Source organism: Sapajus apella, unplaced genomic scaffold, assembly GCF_009761245.1.
Source record: "Sapajus apella isolate SASKATOON/1434 unplaced genomic scaffold, GSC_monkey_1.0 scaffold56, whole genome shotgun sequence".
Classification (NCBI taxonomy): domain Eukaryota; kingdom Metazoa; phylum Chordata; class Mammalia; order Primates; family Cebidae; genus Sapajus; species Sapajus apella.
The window spans coordinates 7,568,709-7,584,881 of NW_022436996.1; the positions used below are offsets into that span (position 1 = coordinate 7,568,709).

Here is a 16,173-nt window from a genome sequence, read left to right on the forward strand (position 1 = left end):
GTCAAATTTATGGACAGAAAGTATAATGTGGTTGCCTGGGGATGGGAGGTGGGAAGGGGGAGTTGTTTGATGGATACAGCGTTCCAGTTCTGGAGATTGGTGGTACAACAGTGTGAATATATTTTAAAATACCCAACTGTACACTTCAAAATGGCTAAGATGGTAAATTTTACATCACGTGTATTTTATCACAATTAAAAATTTTAAACAGGCCAGGCACAGTGGCTCATGCCTGTAATCTCAGCACTTTGGGAGGCTGAGGCAGGCAGATCATGAGGTCAGGAGTTCAAGACCAGCCTGACCAATATGGTGAAACTCCATCTCTACTGAAAATACAAAAATTAGCCAGGCATGGTGGGGTGCGCCTGTAATCCCAGCTACTCAGGAAGCTGAGGCAGGAGAATCGCTTGAACCCGGGACGCAGAGGTTGCAGTGAGCCGAGATAGTACCATTGCACTCCAGCCTGGGTGACAGAGCAAGACTCTGTCTCAAAGAAAAAAAAAAAAAAACAATTTAAAACAATAAAACATAAATATTTTCAGACGGAGGGAGGGCGATATTAAGGAAGGGGTGGAAGAGCTCCATCCTGTGCGTTCGGCCCACTCATCACAGAGACAAACCCAGGCAGTGCCCCAAAATATCCCTAGTGTTGCGGGTGTGGCCTGGGCTGGGGAGTGACTGGATATCTGGGGGCGCAGAGGCAGGAACCTGTTGGGGAAGGACCTGACCTTGACGTCAGCCTCAGACAGTGGGTCTCTGCTGCCTGCCTGCCTCCTACTGGGGGCCAGCCAGACCCACGTGCCCTGAAATGCTTGGCAGGCCCCCTGCCCACTGGCTGCTTAGGGAGGCGTTCCCACTTCCCCCACCCTTGCCTGAGCTCTCTAGGGCTCCTTCATTCTACAGATAGGCTGGGGTCCCCCTCTGTGCTGGGCACTGTGGTAGCTTAGTGGTGTGAGGCAGGACCCTGCAAGAGCCCATGGGATGGACAGAGCTGGGCTTGACTGGCTGGAAGTTGGGAAGAGGCTTCTCCAAAGTGTTGAGGGCATAAAAGGAAAAGATTGGCCTTAATGAGAACACGGCCCTGAGGCTTGATGGGCCCAGAGCCTCCCAGGGTGTGGGAGAGTGTGTACATGGGTGTGCGGGACCTCGCCTGGGTAATGTCTGCAGCTGCATAGGATGATCTGACCGAATCTGTGCGTGAGCACATCTGTGTGTGTGCCTGTGTGTGCGCACCCACATGCATGTGGGTGTGTGGTCCTAGTGTAGGTGATGTCTGCGGCCACACAGGATGCTGACTGCGTGTGTGACTCGTGGGCATGCAGATGCATGCAGACCTACGACACGTCTGTGTACAGGCTGAAGATCACAAAGGGTCTGGTCAGGGTCCGCCGCGGGGCTCCGAGCTGGCGAGCACACCGACGGCTGGATGGGGCGACGCTTCCTGCTCCGGTCCCTAACTCATTATTAAGCTCCTCGCTCTTTGCAGACGCTCCCTGCGCCTCCCCCGCTCCGGGCTGCAGCGGCGCAGGCGCCGGGCCGAGCCGAGCGCCGAGCGGGGAGCGGGCGGCCGCGCTCCGGGCCGGGGTCCCGGGGGAGCAGGTGAGCGACCCGCGCCGCGCGGCCCCCACGGCCCTTGGCTAAGGCGCCTCCCGGCCGCGCTGCGCCAGCGCCCCCGCCTTCCCTGCCTGGCAGTATCCGCTCGCCTCTGTTGGCATCCTCCTCCTCCCCCTGCCTGGCATCCCCCTCCTCCTCCTGCCTGGCATCCCTTCTCCTCCCTGCCTGGCATCCCCCTCCTCCTCCTGCCTGGCATCCCTTCTCCTCCCTGCCTGGCATCCCCCTTCTCCCCCTGCCAGGCATCCCCCCTCCTTCTCCTGCCTGGCACCTTCCCCTCACCTGGCACTTCCCCTCCTCCCTACCTGGCATCCCCTTCTCCCTTCCTGGCATCTTCCTCCCCTCCTCCTTTCCAGGTATCTCCCCCACTCCTGACTCTTTCCGTCCTCCCGCCTGGCACCTCCCTCCCCCCCCCCCCCAACCTGGTACCTCTTCCTCCTACCCCTTCCTTGCACCTCGTCCCTGACTGGCAGACTCCCATTCAGCCCCTCTGTGACACCACCTCCTCCTCAGCTCTGCCTGGCATCTTCCCCTCCTTCCCTCTCCGGTACCTTCCTATCCTCCCTCCACCTGCATCCCCTCCTTCCCTCGTCTGGCACCCTCCTGCCTGGCACCTTCCCCTCCTCCCCCTGTCTGGCACCACCTCCTCCCATTGCCTGTCACCTCCCCCCTGCCGAGCACTTTCCCAACCTGCTCCTGCCTGGCATGCTCTGCTTCCTACTCCCCCTGTCTGGCACCTTCCCTCCCTCCCCTGCCTGGCATCCTCTCCCTCCTTCCCCTACCTAGCACCTTCCCATCATTCCCCTGCCTGGCACCTTCCCTGTCTCCACTTGCCACAGTCTTCCCTGGATACCCCTCTCTGATTCATGTTGTCCCTCTGTCCCCTACCTTCTTGCAGGACACCTCCCCCCAACCCTGGACTGGTAACCCCTCCTCTACCGCATCTCCCTCTTATCCTCTCCTCTGCTCTGTCTCCCAGACCCCACCAGCTCCCCTACCCCCAGCACTCCCTGTCTCCAGCCTTCTCCCTCATCCCCTTTGCTCCCGACCCTGCTCAGTGTTGACCCATGGGCAGCAGCCCCTTTTGCCCACATGGCTTCACCGGACCCTGAGCCACTCTCAAGCCCTACCCTGTCACCCACCTCCCACACCTACAGCACTGCCTTCTTTTTAGCTCCCATGGCCCACTGTCTGTCCAGGGACTTCAGTTCAGAAGTTGGGTCCTGACCCCAGCTGGAGGCCTTCCTGTTCTTCCAGAAGGGAACGAATCTGGGAGGACAGGACAAGGCAGCACTAGCAGGGACTAGCAGGGGGGTGTGTAGGCCAGCCGGTGGTCACAGAGCAGCCTGACTGCCTGCTACCACCCCTGGAGCCTCTCCTGCTCCCGGGATCCGGGGCCATCCCAGTTACCATCTCGACCTGCCCTCTGGCCTTGCCTCCCAATGCCCAGCTCTCTCCCTCCACCCATTGCCACATCCCCAAAACTGGCCGCTCCAGTCAGGGCTTGGGGTCTGCCTGGAGTCCCTGCTCTGTCTTTCAAGTTCTTTGTCCTGCAGGACCCTGGAGCCGGTCTCCATCTGCTTCCCGCACACACTGCTCCCATCCACACCCTGCCTCTTGCCACCCCAGCCCCAGCTCGCCGGTGTTGGCTGTCTTCACCCTGGCCCCTTTCTGCACAGTGCCAGCTCTTCCGCAGACCTCCGCGCTGGGGAGTTTGGCTTCTTCCCGGCCTCCCGAGGCCTCCTTGAATCTGCCTTGGGGCTCAGGGTCTGGCCTCTCCTTTCAGATCCTCAGAAATGGCCCTTGGTGCTGCAGGCGTGGTGGGCTCCGGGCCCAGGCACCAAGGGGGCACTGGATGACTCTCCAGGTGCAGTACCCTGCCATCTATGACTCCAGGTCTTCAGCACCCACCCACTTCAGTACAGGTAGGTGCTTCCTCCCCCACCAGCACAGGAGCAGGAGCTCTGGGGCCCCACGGAGTCAGCCAGCCCTCGGCCCCTGCCCCTGCCGTGTGCCCCCTCCTAGCATTTCTGCCCCCAGCTGGACTCCTCAGTGCCCATGGCAGTGCCTCTCTGTCCTTCTGCCCACCCTGGCTGGCACCTGTCATCCACGTCCTTTCCTCCATCCCACTGCATGTCCTCACCTCCTGGTGTCCCAAAGCCATTCTGAGCCAGGGAAAGCCAGCCTGAGACCAAGTATGGGGTTCATGTGAGCGTGGTCTGGGCTCTGGCGTGCTCTACTTCCTCCCAGCCAGACACCCAAACAACACCCCATCTCCTCTCACTGTGCACATGCAGAAGCATGCACATACGTGCACACGCTCACACGCACACACACCACATGCTCTCCGCGAGCTGGAAGGAACCTGCTGATTCCTTGGCACAACTTGGGCTCAGAAACCTATCCCTAGACATGCTGTGCAAACTTCTAAAAGCCCTGCAGGGCCCCAGGCAGGGTTCTGCTTGTGGCAGGAGGGAGGTGGCAGCCGTCTATGACACAGCCTGCGGTGGGAGCCAGCCCTGCCCTGCCCTAGGCAGACCGCTAGCTCTAATGCACTCTGGGGCCGTTGCTTGCTTGTAGGACTCTCCTAAGCCTCCTCCCCAAAGAGTGAGAGGGAGATGGCCTGCTGGTCCCATATCAGTCTGCACTTGTCCGGAAGGACACACTGAGGCTCTGAGCAGAAAAGCCACCTGCCCCAGAGCCCCACCAGGCATGGAAACAGGTCAGAGCTGAAGTCTGATCTGGGCTCTGTCTGCCCAGCCCCACCCGTTGTCACCCTGGCTGGCCACTCCGGTGGGCATCACCTGGCAATAGGGTGGGTGCTGTCAGGTCCTCAAGGCATGTGGAGCCCAGTCCCTGTCCTCAGGGCCTGCTGCCTTGGAGAGCAGCCTTGGCAATCTGGCAGAAAGGGCTGCAGAACACACAGGCCTCGGGACACTGAGGAGGGAGACATCAGGAAAGTTCTGGAAAGGTGCAACTGGAACTGGCTCTGAGGTCACTGGGGTTTGGGGAGGCCTGGGGCTGTGGGCAGAATGAGAGTGAGTTCTCTGCTTCTCCTTCCTCAGAAGAGGGCGGAGGAACTCGTCCTCCTGCCGGGCTGCACTGAAGGCTAGGGACAGTGCTGTTCCCCTCCAAAGTCCTCCAGTGCCGCTGCTCTTCCAGCGAGGTCCGGGCCCAGAGAAAAATGGGGCAGGACTCTGGCTGCTGGGGACGCTGGGCTGGCCCAGAGGATCCAAGCCACTCAGGGCAGCAACAGGTGCCAGTCAACCTGGTACCATCACCAAGGAAACATGCCTGGTGCCGGCATGCCCAGCCCCATGCCTGAAGCCCCTAACCACCTGCAGGAAAGTCAAAGCCTGCAAGCACCTCCCTAGCACCTGAGGTGAACTGGGGATTGGCTTCTCAGTTTGTGGTGGCTGGTTTTTTAGCTGAAATTCATAAAGAAAGTGTGTGAACTAGTATATGAAACCAAGCGCTCTACAGTTCTGGGGTATCTGAGTGCAGAGGCCAGGTTGAATTGGGCGCAGGCTGATGGGAGCCAGCTAAGCTCCCTGGGGGGTACACCTGAGGTGGCACCCCACGTGGAGAGTCCTCCTAATACTTGACATGCACTGAGCTAGGCCCTAAGGGGCTCCCCAGCAGCAGTTGGTAGGAGCCCTGGGCTGTTCCAGACCTTTCCTGAAGGGTTGCTGCAGGATGGGCACAGGGGAGGAGGGCAGGGGAGGCCTGTGAAGATTGGACTTGGTCCATCCTAGTGACACCCGGTCCCGGAATGGCCCTGGCCATGAGTCAGAAGCCCCAGCTCCAAGAGTGACAAGGTGGGGAGGCTTGGCATTTTATTTTGGAGTCACATTAATGTGCAGCTGGCGGTGTGCATTGCAGGCTCTTGGCAGCCAGGCACTGGGGCATTTGGATGGTGACGGGCCCTGGTGTGGTGTCTAGGCGTCCGTCCTCACCCCACACTGGCGGTGTGATTGCAAGTGAGTGTGCATCATTAGTGAGAATTAAGTGGTGGAGGTAATGAGCTAGAGGTGTCACCAGGAGGCTAAGCTGCCCATCGGAGGTGAGTGGGCTTCCCTCAGCTGTGGCTGGACTCCCAGCCATTTGGAATTGCTGTACCAGAGGGGCCAAGCTGAGGCCACCGCCTGCTTCTGACGGGTACTCAGCTGAGGGACATCTTGTAGGGAGTATAGCTGTGTTCCCCCTCCCCACCGTGCTCCTTGCTAATAAGAGTATGGAAATCTTTGGTGACTCATAAGGGATTGTAGAGGAGGGCTGATCACTTCAGCCAGGCCCACCTTTTGGGATAGCACATTCTGTTTATTGACTTTCCAAGCCACGACACCGATTCTTGGCACCCTACATTTACTTCCAGGGATTTGAGAACGTGCCTCGTGAGTGTGTGCCCCACACAGGCCTCCTACTGGAATTTACAAACTTGGACCATCTCCCACGTGAACCTTTTTCCCAGACCGAAGAGCATTTTGGGAAAATGCCCTGAATGAGGAACACTGTCCCGGGAGGGAGGGAGAGGAAGACGCAGGGAGGTGTTCTTACTTTCTGCCTCGGTTTCAGGTAGTTTGCAAAGATACATGTAGTGAGGAAACTGAGACAGAGGGAAGAGATAGAGGAGGGAGAGCATGACGTCGCCAAGGATGCAGTTACTGCACCAAATGCAAACCGTGAGGCCTGGAGACCCCGATCCCCTCAGAGAAGCAAGCAGTTACATGATTTCTACTGTGCATGAAATACAAATCAAACGACTTGCTCAAATCACTGTGATTTCTGGTCCCAAGCCCCAGGGACGTCTCTCCTGTATGAGGAAATTAAGGGGATACCAAGTGACAGAGTTACACAGTGTTCTCAACAATGTCACAGTGGCTTCCTAGGTCTAAGGCAAAGACCAACACAGTACTGCTCGGCCGTAAATGTATTGGTAATATTGCTTAATCCAAACATAACATTCAGATCAGCTAGAGGAATGCACTACCACCTTCATGAACTACTCCTGTCTTTCTCTTTTGTAAGAGACAGGGGCTCACACTGTCGCTCAGGCTGGAGTGCGGTAGTGTGATCATGGCTCACTGTAGCCTGTAACTTCTGGGCTCAGGCGGTCCTCATGCTGGGACTACAAGCTCAAGCCACAATGCCCCCTAGCTTTTGTTTGTTTTGTTTGTATTTTAGTAGTGATGAGGTCTCACTACATTTCCTAGGCTGATCTGGAACTCCTGGGCTCAAGCAATCCTCCCACTTCAGCCTCCCAAAGCGCTGGGATTACAGGCACGAGCCATGGAGCCCACCCAGGAAATACTCTCTGTGTTGATATTTACAACAATGTTTCTGATAAATATCAGGCAGCAGGAAGGTATATTTAAAGTTGGAAATTAAGTACAGAGTCACATTCTCCAGGTAGGGGTAATATCCTGATAAACAGCTCCTTCAGCACATAAGCCCCGCCAGTGAGTTTGGGTATGAGGAGGGACCAGTCCTGGTCTTTCCCCACAGGTCCTGAACCAGTGGAAAAACAGGCACAGGCATCAGTTAACTTAAGGGCAGGGAAAGCTGAACTGAAGAGAGGCTTGAACCTGAGACCCAAGTGTAGGAGACAGGTCCTACTCCCTAACCTGGGTTTGCTTACCTGGGCATGGGCACAGAAGGAGATGACCTGTGTCCTGCAACAGAGTGGCCCAGAAGGGGAGCACTGGCCACAGGAAAGCAGCCTTGCCTTCAGCACCTCACCCCAGCCACCTGGGAGAGGGACTGTCCGGCTGGCATAGCCCTTAACATCTCATCGGACACAGCCTCCTCCCACAGGGAGGAAGGGTGGGGTGAGCGCTCGGGTCATTCCAGCATCTCCTCTCCTGGGGAGTATGGTAGATGTTTCCTTGTGAACATGTACAGATGAGGGAGTAGGGCCCGTCAGCAGTGGGGTGGACGGGCCACATTGCTGGACAGTGACATCAAGGCTCAAGTCCACCCCTTTCTTATCTCTCCGTTTAAACAACTGCCGCATCCTTTTATTTGATTTTATTTCCTAGATAAGCATCAAGTCCATCCACTTCTGACTCCCATATCACCGCCCTAGTCCATGCGCGGTTGTCTTCTGCCCCTATCTGGGTGCCACATACTCAGCCTTGCCCCTGCCTGCTTCAGACCCCAACCCAGCACAGGAGCCAGAATGAGCTTCCTAAACACAAATCCGATTTGTTCAGCCTTCCACTTCCTTGTGGCTTCATTCTTATGCCCTCACCCAGGGTCCTCACACACTCTGTTCCCTTCACCTCTGACACCCTTCCCAGCTCCCCTCACCTGGCTAATTGCCCTCATCCTTGAAGTCCCCACTTATGTTCCACGTCTTCCAGGGGGTCTTTCTCCCAGCCCACCCACTCTCTTATGTCTTGCCGCACCTACCAGAGAGTCTAAGACTGAGTTGTAGGGCTCCTTAAAGGCATGGGCTGTGTCTGTCTTGCTCCACACAGTGCAGAGAAATATTTCTTGAATGAATGAGCAAATGTGTGAGGCAGTGGGCCGAGAGGGGGTAGCTTCCCAGCTCCGTGGCTGATTCTAAAATGAGGCCCCAATCCCTCTTGGTGCTGTAGCCTCACCCTCTCTACACCACCACGATGCAAGGGTGAGTCTTCCCTGCCTGCCAGCCTTGTCCTGCTGTCACCTGAGCTTCCCCATGCCCTGTGCCCAGCAGCTCCTGTAGCTCTGTGGTGGGAGGAGTGCTCCATGTTCATTCCCTCTTCACTTATTCCTCTGGTGAGGGAGAGTGTCACTCCCTCTGACCACGGTTTTGCCTTTTGGAGTTGCAGGGAGAAACCCCTTTCTCTCTCGAAGCCATATGATACCGCGCTTCAACATTTGGAGGCGGTTTTCCCACACACCCTGCGTCTCCTCCTGGAAACTCCAGCTCTAGCCCCTTCAAATATTCACCAACCCTGTGCACCCCTGGGGAGCACTGGAGAGACCCCAAGGCTGTGGCCTATGCTTGGAGCCACCTGGGCCTGTGCTAGGAGGTGAGCTCTCCCTGTCCAGCCAGGTAGATGGGGAAAGGGTATTCGGTTTTCTGAGTGACATGTCTCATCTGTAGAATGGGACATCATGGCCTTCTATAAAGAAGCAAGGGTGATGCCTGACCTTCTGCACAATGCCTGTATTCACCAGTGCCCCTTGCCCCTACAAGGCTTCAGATGAGATGCTGAGTGCTGTCCCTGCTCCGGGTGTCATCTGTGGACCTCGAGAACAATCTAATGCCACTGATGCCTTCCTTGGCTGCAGGTCCCAGCCTGCCATTCATGCTGCCCGCATACACCACTGGCCACCACCCAGAAATCTGTTTTTCCTGTTCCATATCTGTGAGCCCCAACATGGAGCTAGCTTAGCTTTAGCCCATCATTCCAGCCGCAGCTCCCATCCAGCCTGGTGCAGTCTACAGGTGTGAGAGGCATATCTTCTTTGCCTTTCATAAAAAGTTTTTAATTGGAAAAAAATGGTGAGCCAGCAGGGTTCAGGATGGAGCCCTGTGGTCCCTGAGATGGCTCAGGGTGGGCCGGCAGCTGAATCCACAGCAGGGGCCTCGATGGTGGGTGGGCTTGAAGGAGGTGCCCGTGAGTGGGAAGGTGCCCCCTGTGGGGGCCTAAGTAGATACAGGGGAAGCTGAGCTCCAGCTTCAGGCCTACAGCTTCCACTCCACTCTCCCCAGCAGGAAGCAGCACTGTGCTTTTCCGTTTTTGTGCCTCAGTTTCCCCTCTAACTCCCCCTTCACCATCACCTCACTTGTATCTTACCCAGGCTTCTTCCCTCAGAAAATAAGTCTGTCTTGGAGACACTTTTGAAGGTGTATCCATTCAGTGGACAGGGATGTCTCCCCCTGCCACCCACCATCACAGCTCCCACCTGAGATTCAAGAGCAGCTGCCACAAACACGGTGACCTGCAGGAAGTGAAAGAGTAAAGTGGCTGGGGGCAGAGTAATAGCAGCCTATAGAGCTGAGGGCTCATTGTGGGTTTTGAGAACTGTTTCAAGAATTTTAGCCTGGGCGCAGTGGTTCATGCCTGTAATCTCAGCACTTTGGGAGGCCAAGGCAGGAAGATCACCTGAAGCCAGGAGTTCAAGACCAGCCTGAGCAACAAAGCGAGATCCCATCTCTACATTAAAAAAAAAAAAAAAAATAGAAGAATTTTACTTGGTTTAATTTATCCTAACCATAACACTATGAGGTAAGTGTTATAATCATCGTCACTCCAGATAAGGAAACTGAGGTACAGGGCATGAAGGAACTTTCCCAGTGGTCAAGGCAAGAATCCCAGCTGGGGTCTCTCCACCACATTTAGCCCTCAGACATTTGCTGTGCCCAAAATCCAGGGGACCTCACAGGGACAAGACAGCCACTGCTTTATTCAAGGTCTCAACCCAGCCCCTCCTCTTTTGCCCCCAGCACTGAGTCTCAAGGTCAAAGGCCATTGATCATCTCACACACAGCCTGTTCCACTCATCGACCTTCACTCCTGTGTCCCTAGGGTCCTTTGAGTTTGCAACCCTTAAAACAGGGAATGGGGAGGAGACACGCCCAATCGGAGGGCTCTTGCCCCTCTGCGAAGGGACAGCCCCTCATCACTTCCACCCGATTGTCTCTAAGTGGACTGGTGCTCTGGTCTTGCCAAGTTTCTCATTTTTTAACAGATTCTGGAAATCTGGCTTTTATGCGAAATCTCCCAATCTTTAACGTTGGTGCCTAAGTTTAAGTGTTTAGGACACAGTGAGGGCTCAGCAAAACCTGTGCCCCGCCCAGCTCACAGCACCACCTTAAGTTTTACTTGCCTGCCACTTGTCCCCTGCCCTCCCTTCTATTCCCCAGCTCAGAAAACAAACCAGCATTTCTCACTGAGAACTCAGGGGCCCAAGTTTGAGAAACACTGCATTAACAATTGCTGTCACTTATTTATTTGTTTGTTTATTTATTTGTATATGAGACAGGATCTCATCTCCGTTGCCCAGGCTGGAGTGCAGTGGTGCAATCATGGCTCACTGCAGCCTCAACCTCCTAGACTCAAGCAGTCCTCCCACCTCAGTTCCCCAAGTAGCTGGAACTACAGGTGTGCACCACAACACCTGGCTAATATTTTTGAATTTTAATAGAGAGGAATCTTGCTATGTTGCCCAGTCTGGTCTCAAACTCCTGAGCTCAAGCAATCTGCCCACCTCAGCCTCCCAGAGTGCTGGAATTATAGCCTTGAGCCACTGCACCTGGGCTGCTATCACTTCAGTTGGTTTCTTGTCAACAATGAAATTATAAACAAAACGCGGAGTCTTTTCAAAAACCTGAGGACCCTCCCGCTAGAACAGATCAGAATCCCAGTTTGAGAAGCAGCACTCATAAATCCTCATGATGGCCGCTAATGGGAAGGGCAGGGGCTGTCGTAGAATCCCTCTCAACTTGTCTGTGCCTTAAACCCAGAGTATGAACCCCTGAGGACTTTGGGGTACATTTGATAACCAATGGGGGAGCAGTCAGGTAATGACTCAAAAAGAATGTGGACTTTATGATCAGAAAACAGGAGTTTGAGCCTCGCATTTGACACCAACTCGCTCTCCAGCTCTGAGTCCGTCTTTAAAGGACTCTGTGCCTTGTGTTCCTGTCTTTAAAATGGATGTAGTAATAGTCATCCCTTCGGCTTCCTGGAGTGTGGAGAGAACCAAATTGGATAATGCATGTTGAACCGTTTTGTAGGCTAAGCTGCATGAAACTCTATGTGTTAATTTGGAGGTGTCTGACAAAGTGTTTCCCTGTATCTTTAGGGTATGATACATAAACGTGGGCTGGATGCAGTGGTGTGCTGATAAATGTTTAACAACTGGCTCTTGGCAGGATGGGGAGCGGGAGCAGAGCGGTTTGTATCGTTCGCCAGTTCCTGTAATCTAAACACTCCCACTAGCTGGGTGCAGTGGCAGAAGCCTGTAATCCCATCACTTTGGGAGGCCACTGTGGGAGGCTCGCTTAACACCAAGAGTTCAAGACCAGCCTGGGCAACAAAGCAACACCCCATTTTTACAAAAAATTTGAAAAGTTAGCCAGGCATGGTGGCATGCAACTATAGTCTTAGCCACTCAGGAGGCTGAGGCAGGAAGATGGCCTGAGCCCAGGAGGTCCATGCTGCAGTGAGCCATGATCACACCACTGCACTCCAGCCTAGGGGACAGCCAGACCTTGTCTCAAAAGATAATAACAATAATGCCCCCACAGTGGCTGACGTTAAGTTACTGACATGACACACTAACACATTGCTGGCCGGATGTTACTATAATTGGGCAAATTTGCTAAGAACTGAAGAAAGACTGAGCCCCAGAGGGTGTACATTAGTCTGGAAAGAGCCTTGTCTGCTTCCGGTCCCTTTCTCAACACGTTCAGCAAAGATTTAGATGCAGATTGATGGTCACACTCACTGGATTTATGAATGACACACAGCCAGAAAAGATGGTGAATATTTTGGATAACAGAATTAGTATTCAAAAGCTGTCGACATTCACCTTCTAAGAATTATGGGCTAATTCTTAGAATATGAATATTAACAGGAATAAACGTTAAGTGTCCATTCTTGAGACAAAAACGCAACTTTACAAGTAGGGGATAGGGAGACATGTTTTGCACAGAGTGGAAAAAGAATTGGCTGGGCGCGGTGGCTCATGCCTGTAATCCCATAACTTTGGGAGGCCGAGGTGGGTGGATCATTTGAGGTCAGGAGTTCGAGACCAGCCTGGCCAACATGGTGAAACCTTGTCTTTACTAAAAATACAAAAAGTAGCTGGGCATGGTGGCACGTGCGTGTAATCCCAGCTTCTCGGGAGGCTGAGGCATGAGAATTGCTTGAACCCAGGAGGTAGAGGTTGCAGTGAGCAGAGATCACACCACTGCACTCCAGCCTGGGCAACAAAGTGAGACTCCATCTCAAAAAATAAAAAAAGAAAGGTTAAATTGACAGTAAGGTCAATTCAAATCCATAGTGCAATAGGTGATTATCAAGAGTGATAAATTAATGGCCATGATGACTTTATTCAGTACTCTGACTTAAAGAGAATATGGCAAATCATTACTTTTTGCTATTCACAATAACCCAGTCAGAGGTAAGATGATAAATACCCATTTTAAAGATAAAGAGACTGAGATCAGAGAGGTTAATGTGACTTGACAAGTTTATGCTCCTGTCAATGGATGGTGGAAGAAACACTCAAACTCAGGCCTTCTGGCTCAGGTTCTGCCCTGTGCTTTGCACCCTGCTTAGTGGCTCCGGGCAAACCAGAGGATGTTCTGAGGGGAGTCCCGGGTGGTGGGTGGACTGGCGAGCAGGTCTCATGACAGCCACCCTGGGGGTCCTGAAGAGCAGAGCTGTGGGGGTGTTGGGTCACTAGGGCCACCCCAACAAAGTGCCACAGACCTGGCAGCTTAAACAACAGAGATTCCTGGTCACAGTGTGGGAGGCTGGAAGTCTGAAATCAAGGTGTCAGCGGGGTTGGTTCCTTCTGAAGACTGTGAGCGAGGGATCTGTCTCAGGCCCCTCTCCTGGGCTAGAAGTTGAGCATCCTCTCTTTCTGTCTCTTTACATCATCATCTCTCTGTGCAAGCCGCTGTGCCCAAATTTCCTTTTCTTGTAAGGAGGACAGCAGTCCTACTGGATGAGGGCCCACCCTAATGACCTCATTTTAACTTGATTACCTCTGTAGGACCCTATCTCCAAATAAGGTCACATTCTGAGATATTATGGGTTAGGACTGCAACATATGAATTTTGGGGGACACAGTTTAACCCATATCAGGGGGACTGTGACAGGTGCCGTCAGAATGTGGAGATGGATCTTACAGAGGAGCCAGAAGATGAGCACTAGATGGTCAGAGCCTCAGGGAGCTGACGGGGCTCAAAACCCTGGGCTTTTATGTGAAATGAAAGGGATACCAAGTGACAAAGTTATGCAATGTCCTAACTCCTGGGCTCAAGTGATCCTCCTGGTTTAGCCTCCTGGGTAACTGGGACTACAAGCTCAAGCCACACAGGAGGAAGGTCTGCTGGGTGCAGGGCACAGGGCAGCTCAGGCAACAACAGGACAAGGTTGGCATGAAAGAAGGGCCCACCTTTGCATTGTGGAGGCGTAGAGAGGGTGACAGCACTAAGAGGGATCAGGGGCTCATTTCAGAATCAGCTGTAGAGCTGGGAAGCTACCCCCTTCTGCCCACTGCCTCACACATTTGCTCGTTCATTCAAGAAATATTTCTCTGTACTGTATAGAATAAGACAGATGCAGCCCATGCGTTTCAGGAGCTCCAGGATGAGCCTAGGCCCCAAGGGACAGGCCAACTCCCTGCCACTGTCCAGTCCTTGGGCCCCTGGGCTGCTGGAACACCAGTTCCCCACCTGGCTCCATGAAGAGCCAGAGGGCAGCCTCCAGCCCTCCTGTTCCAGCGGTTACCCTGGGCATTGAGTGTGCCACCTTCCCAGCTAGTCCCTGGCCTGGCACCATGGTCAGCGCCCACCACTGCCACATCCACTGCCACCACCACGGCTGCTGCTCTGTGCTGGCTGCTGACACTGCCTCCAGCAGAGGGTTGGGCCCGGCTACGCTGGGCTCCCCAGAACTCCGAAGATCCCACCTATCACCTCATCACCTCCATGTCAGGGAGAAGGAGGGGGCCTGCTGAGGAGTTAGCTCTTTAGGGGGTGATTGCCTCTGTTCTCCAGAGGAACTCCCACAGTTCCTACTCCAGGCACTGGCCAGTGTGAGCACATCTTCACAGCACTCACTTTGGCTCCGGAATGGCCTGCACTGGTGCCCTCCTCTTCCCTGTGCCCTGTGCTCCTCTCCACTACTGTCCTGGAGCACCTTCCAAGGCAGGAGCTGACATTAGCTCATCTCTGTTTAGGGGCAAAATCCTGACTTTGGCTGGACGCAGTGGCTCACACCTGTAATCCCAGCACTTTGGGAGGCTGAAGCAGGTGGATCTCTTGTGGTCAGGAGTTTGAGACCATCCTGGCCAACATGGTGAAATCCCAGGTCTACTAAAAATACAAAACTTAGCTGGGTGTGGTGGCGGGCACCTGTAATCCCAGCTACTTGGGAGGCTGAGGCAAGAGAATCACTTGAAATGGGGAGGTGGAGGTTGCAGTGAGCCAAGATTGTGCCACTGCACTCCAGGCTGGGCAATAGAGTAAGACTGTATCTCAAAAAAAAAAAAAAAAAAATCCTGTCATCAAGAACCTGACCTTCAGACCCAGTGCTGGTCATTCCAGGTCAAGAGATGGCAGGTGCAGAGGTCCTGAGGTGGGCAGGGGCTCAATGAGTTTGAGGACCAGATAGGAACTGGTGGAGCTGAAGGGACCCACAGGTGGGGTCAGCCCTGTGAGCCCTGGCAAGGAATCTGGATTCTGCCAGTGCAGTGAAGCCATTGTCAGAGCTTAAGCAAGGATGGACTGTGGTCCTCATTGCATTTTTTAAAAGATCACTCTGGCCATGCTGTAGAGAGAGACAGGATGGAGAGATAGGACAGTCAGTGCAGAGGAAAGATGGTGCTGGCCTGGCCCAGGGTGGTGGCAGGAAAAAAGCAGAGACCAGGGGTCTTGAGAGATCAGATAGCGGCGAAGCCAATACAACTTGCCTGTGGATTAAACATGAGGGCTGAGGAAGAAGAGGATGTTTACAGTAACAGCATGGAAAACGGTCAGACCCTGGAGTTGCCCTGAGGGAGTTGTGCTGATGGGCTGGCTTGAAGGATATGGTGAGGTAGCTGGGCAGGGTTGAGGTTTGGAGGGGTAAGAGGACATTCTCTAAGGTGGAACCTGCAGGAGCAAAGACGGGGCTTTGAGGCTGGTGAGGACGGCCCTTGGTGACAGCGGTAGGGCCGTGGTGGACACATGGACATCCTGCCTCTCCTTTCCCTCCCTCCCCAGCTGCCTCCCAGGTTTGAAGTTGTGGTTGCAGCTTTAGCCTTGATTTAAATCCATTGGTACACCCCTTGGCATTGTTTTAATTTTAAAAATCATCCATTTAGCAGGAGTGCCTGGGACATTCCACTTCCTCCCATCAAGTCTGCCTGCAGCCTCTGGGCTGGGATCTAGACTACTCCCAGGCCACTCGGATGAAAATCCCAGCCCCACCCCTGCTAGCTCTGCGACCTTGCACTGGCCATTTTGCCTCCTTGGGCCTCAGTTTCCCCAGCTGTAAGGTGGTTACGGATTGTACTCGCAGGGTAGGGTGACTGAACATCGGTTGAGCTTAGAACAAACAGTGCTGCTCACAGTAAGAGCAGTGTGCGCTGGCTTCCCTGCTGCTAGTTTTAGCTGGCTGAGCTCTGCAGGGCCCCTGGCCTGCCCTTTCCACTATTCATGACTCTCACCAAGATAAAGCACAGGTCTTGGGTGCCTCTCCCCTGTCCTTCACAGAGGTGCCCAAGGAAGCAGAGCCCCTCAGACCCACAGCACCCCATACCAGCCTTGGGCATCTCCCCCAGCTGGAGCTTTCCCTGGCTGTGCTCAGGGTCCTGCTTGGCGTCGCTACTCTGAGAGACCTGTTGGGG

The 16,173-nt window shown here is 54.2% G+C and overlaps 1 protein-coding gene across 2 annotated transcripts in view; it reads left to right on the top strand.

Annotated features, from left to right (window-relative positions):
* Nucleotides 1-1,225: 1,225 nt before the first annotated feature.
* Nucleotides 1,226-16,173, top strand: part of SMARCD3 (SWI/SNF related, matrix associated, actin dependent regulator of chromatin, subfamily d, member 3) — a 38,089-nt gene continuing 23,141 nt past the window's right edge. Inside the window, exons 1-2 of one of the 2 annotated variants that reach the window (XM_032244985.1) lie at nt 1,226-1,599; nt 3,398-3,536. In XM_032244985.1, the coding sequence (XP_032100876.1) occupies nt 3,498-3,536 (39 nt within the window). In that variant the 5' untranslated portion in view covers nt 1,226-1,599; nt 3,398-3,497. The remainder of the gene's footprint in view (nt 1,600-3,397; nt 3,537-16,173) is intronic. The other variant, XM_032244986.1, reaches the window with a different exon arrangement.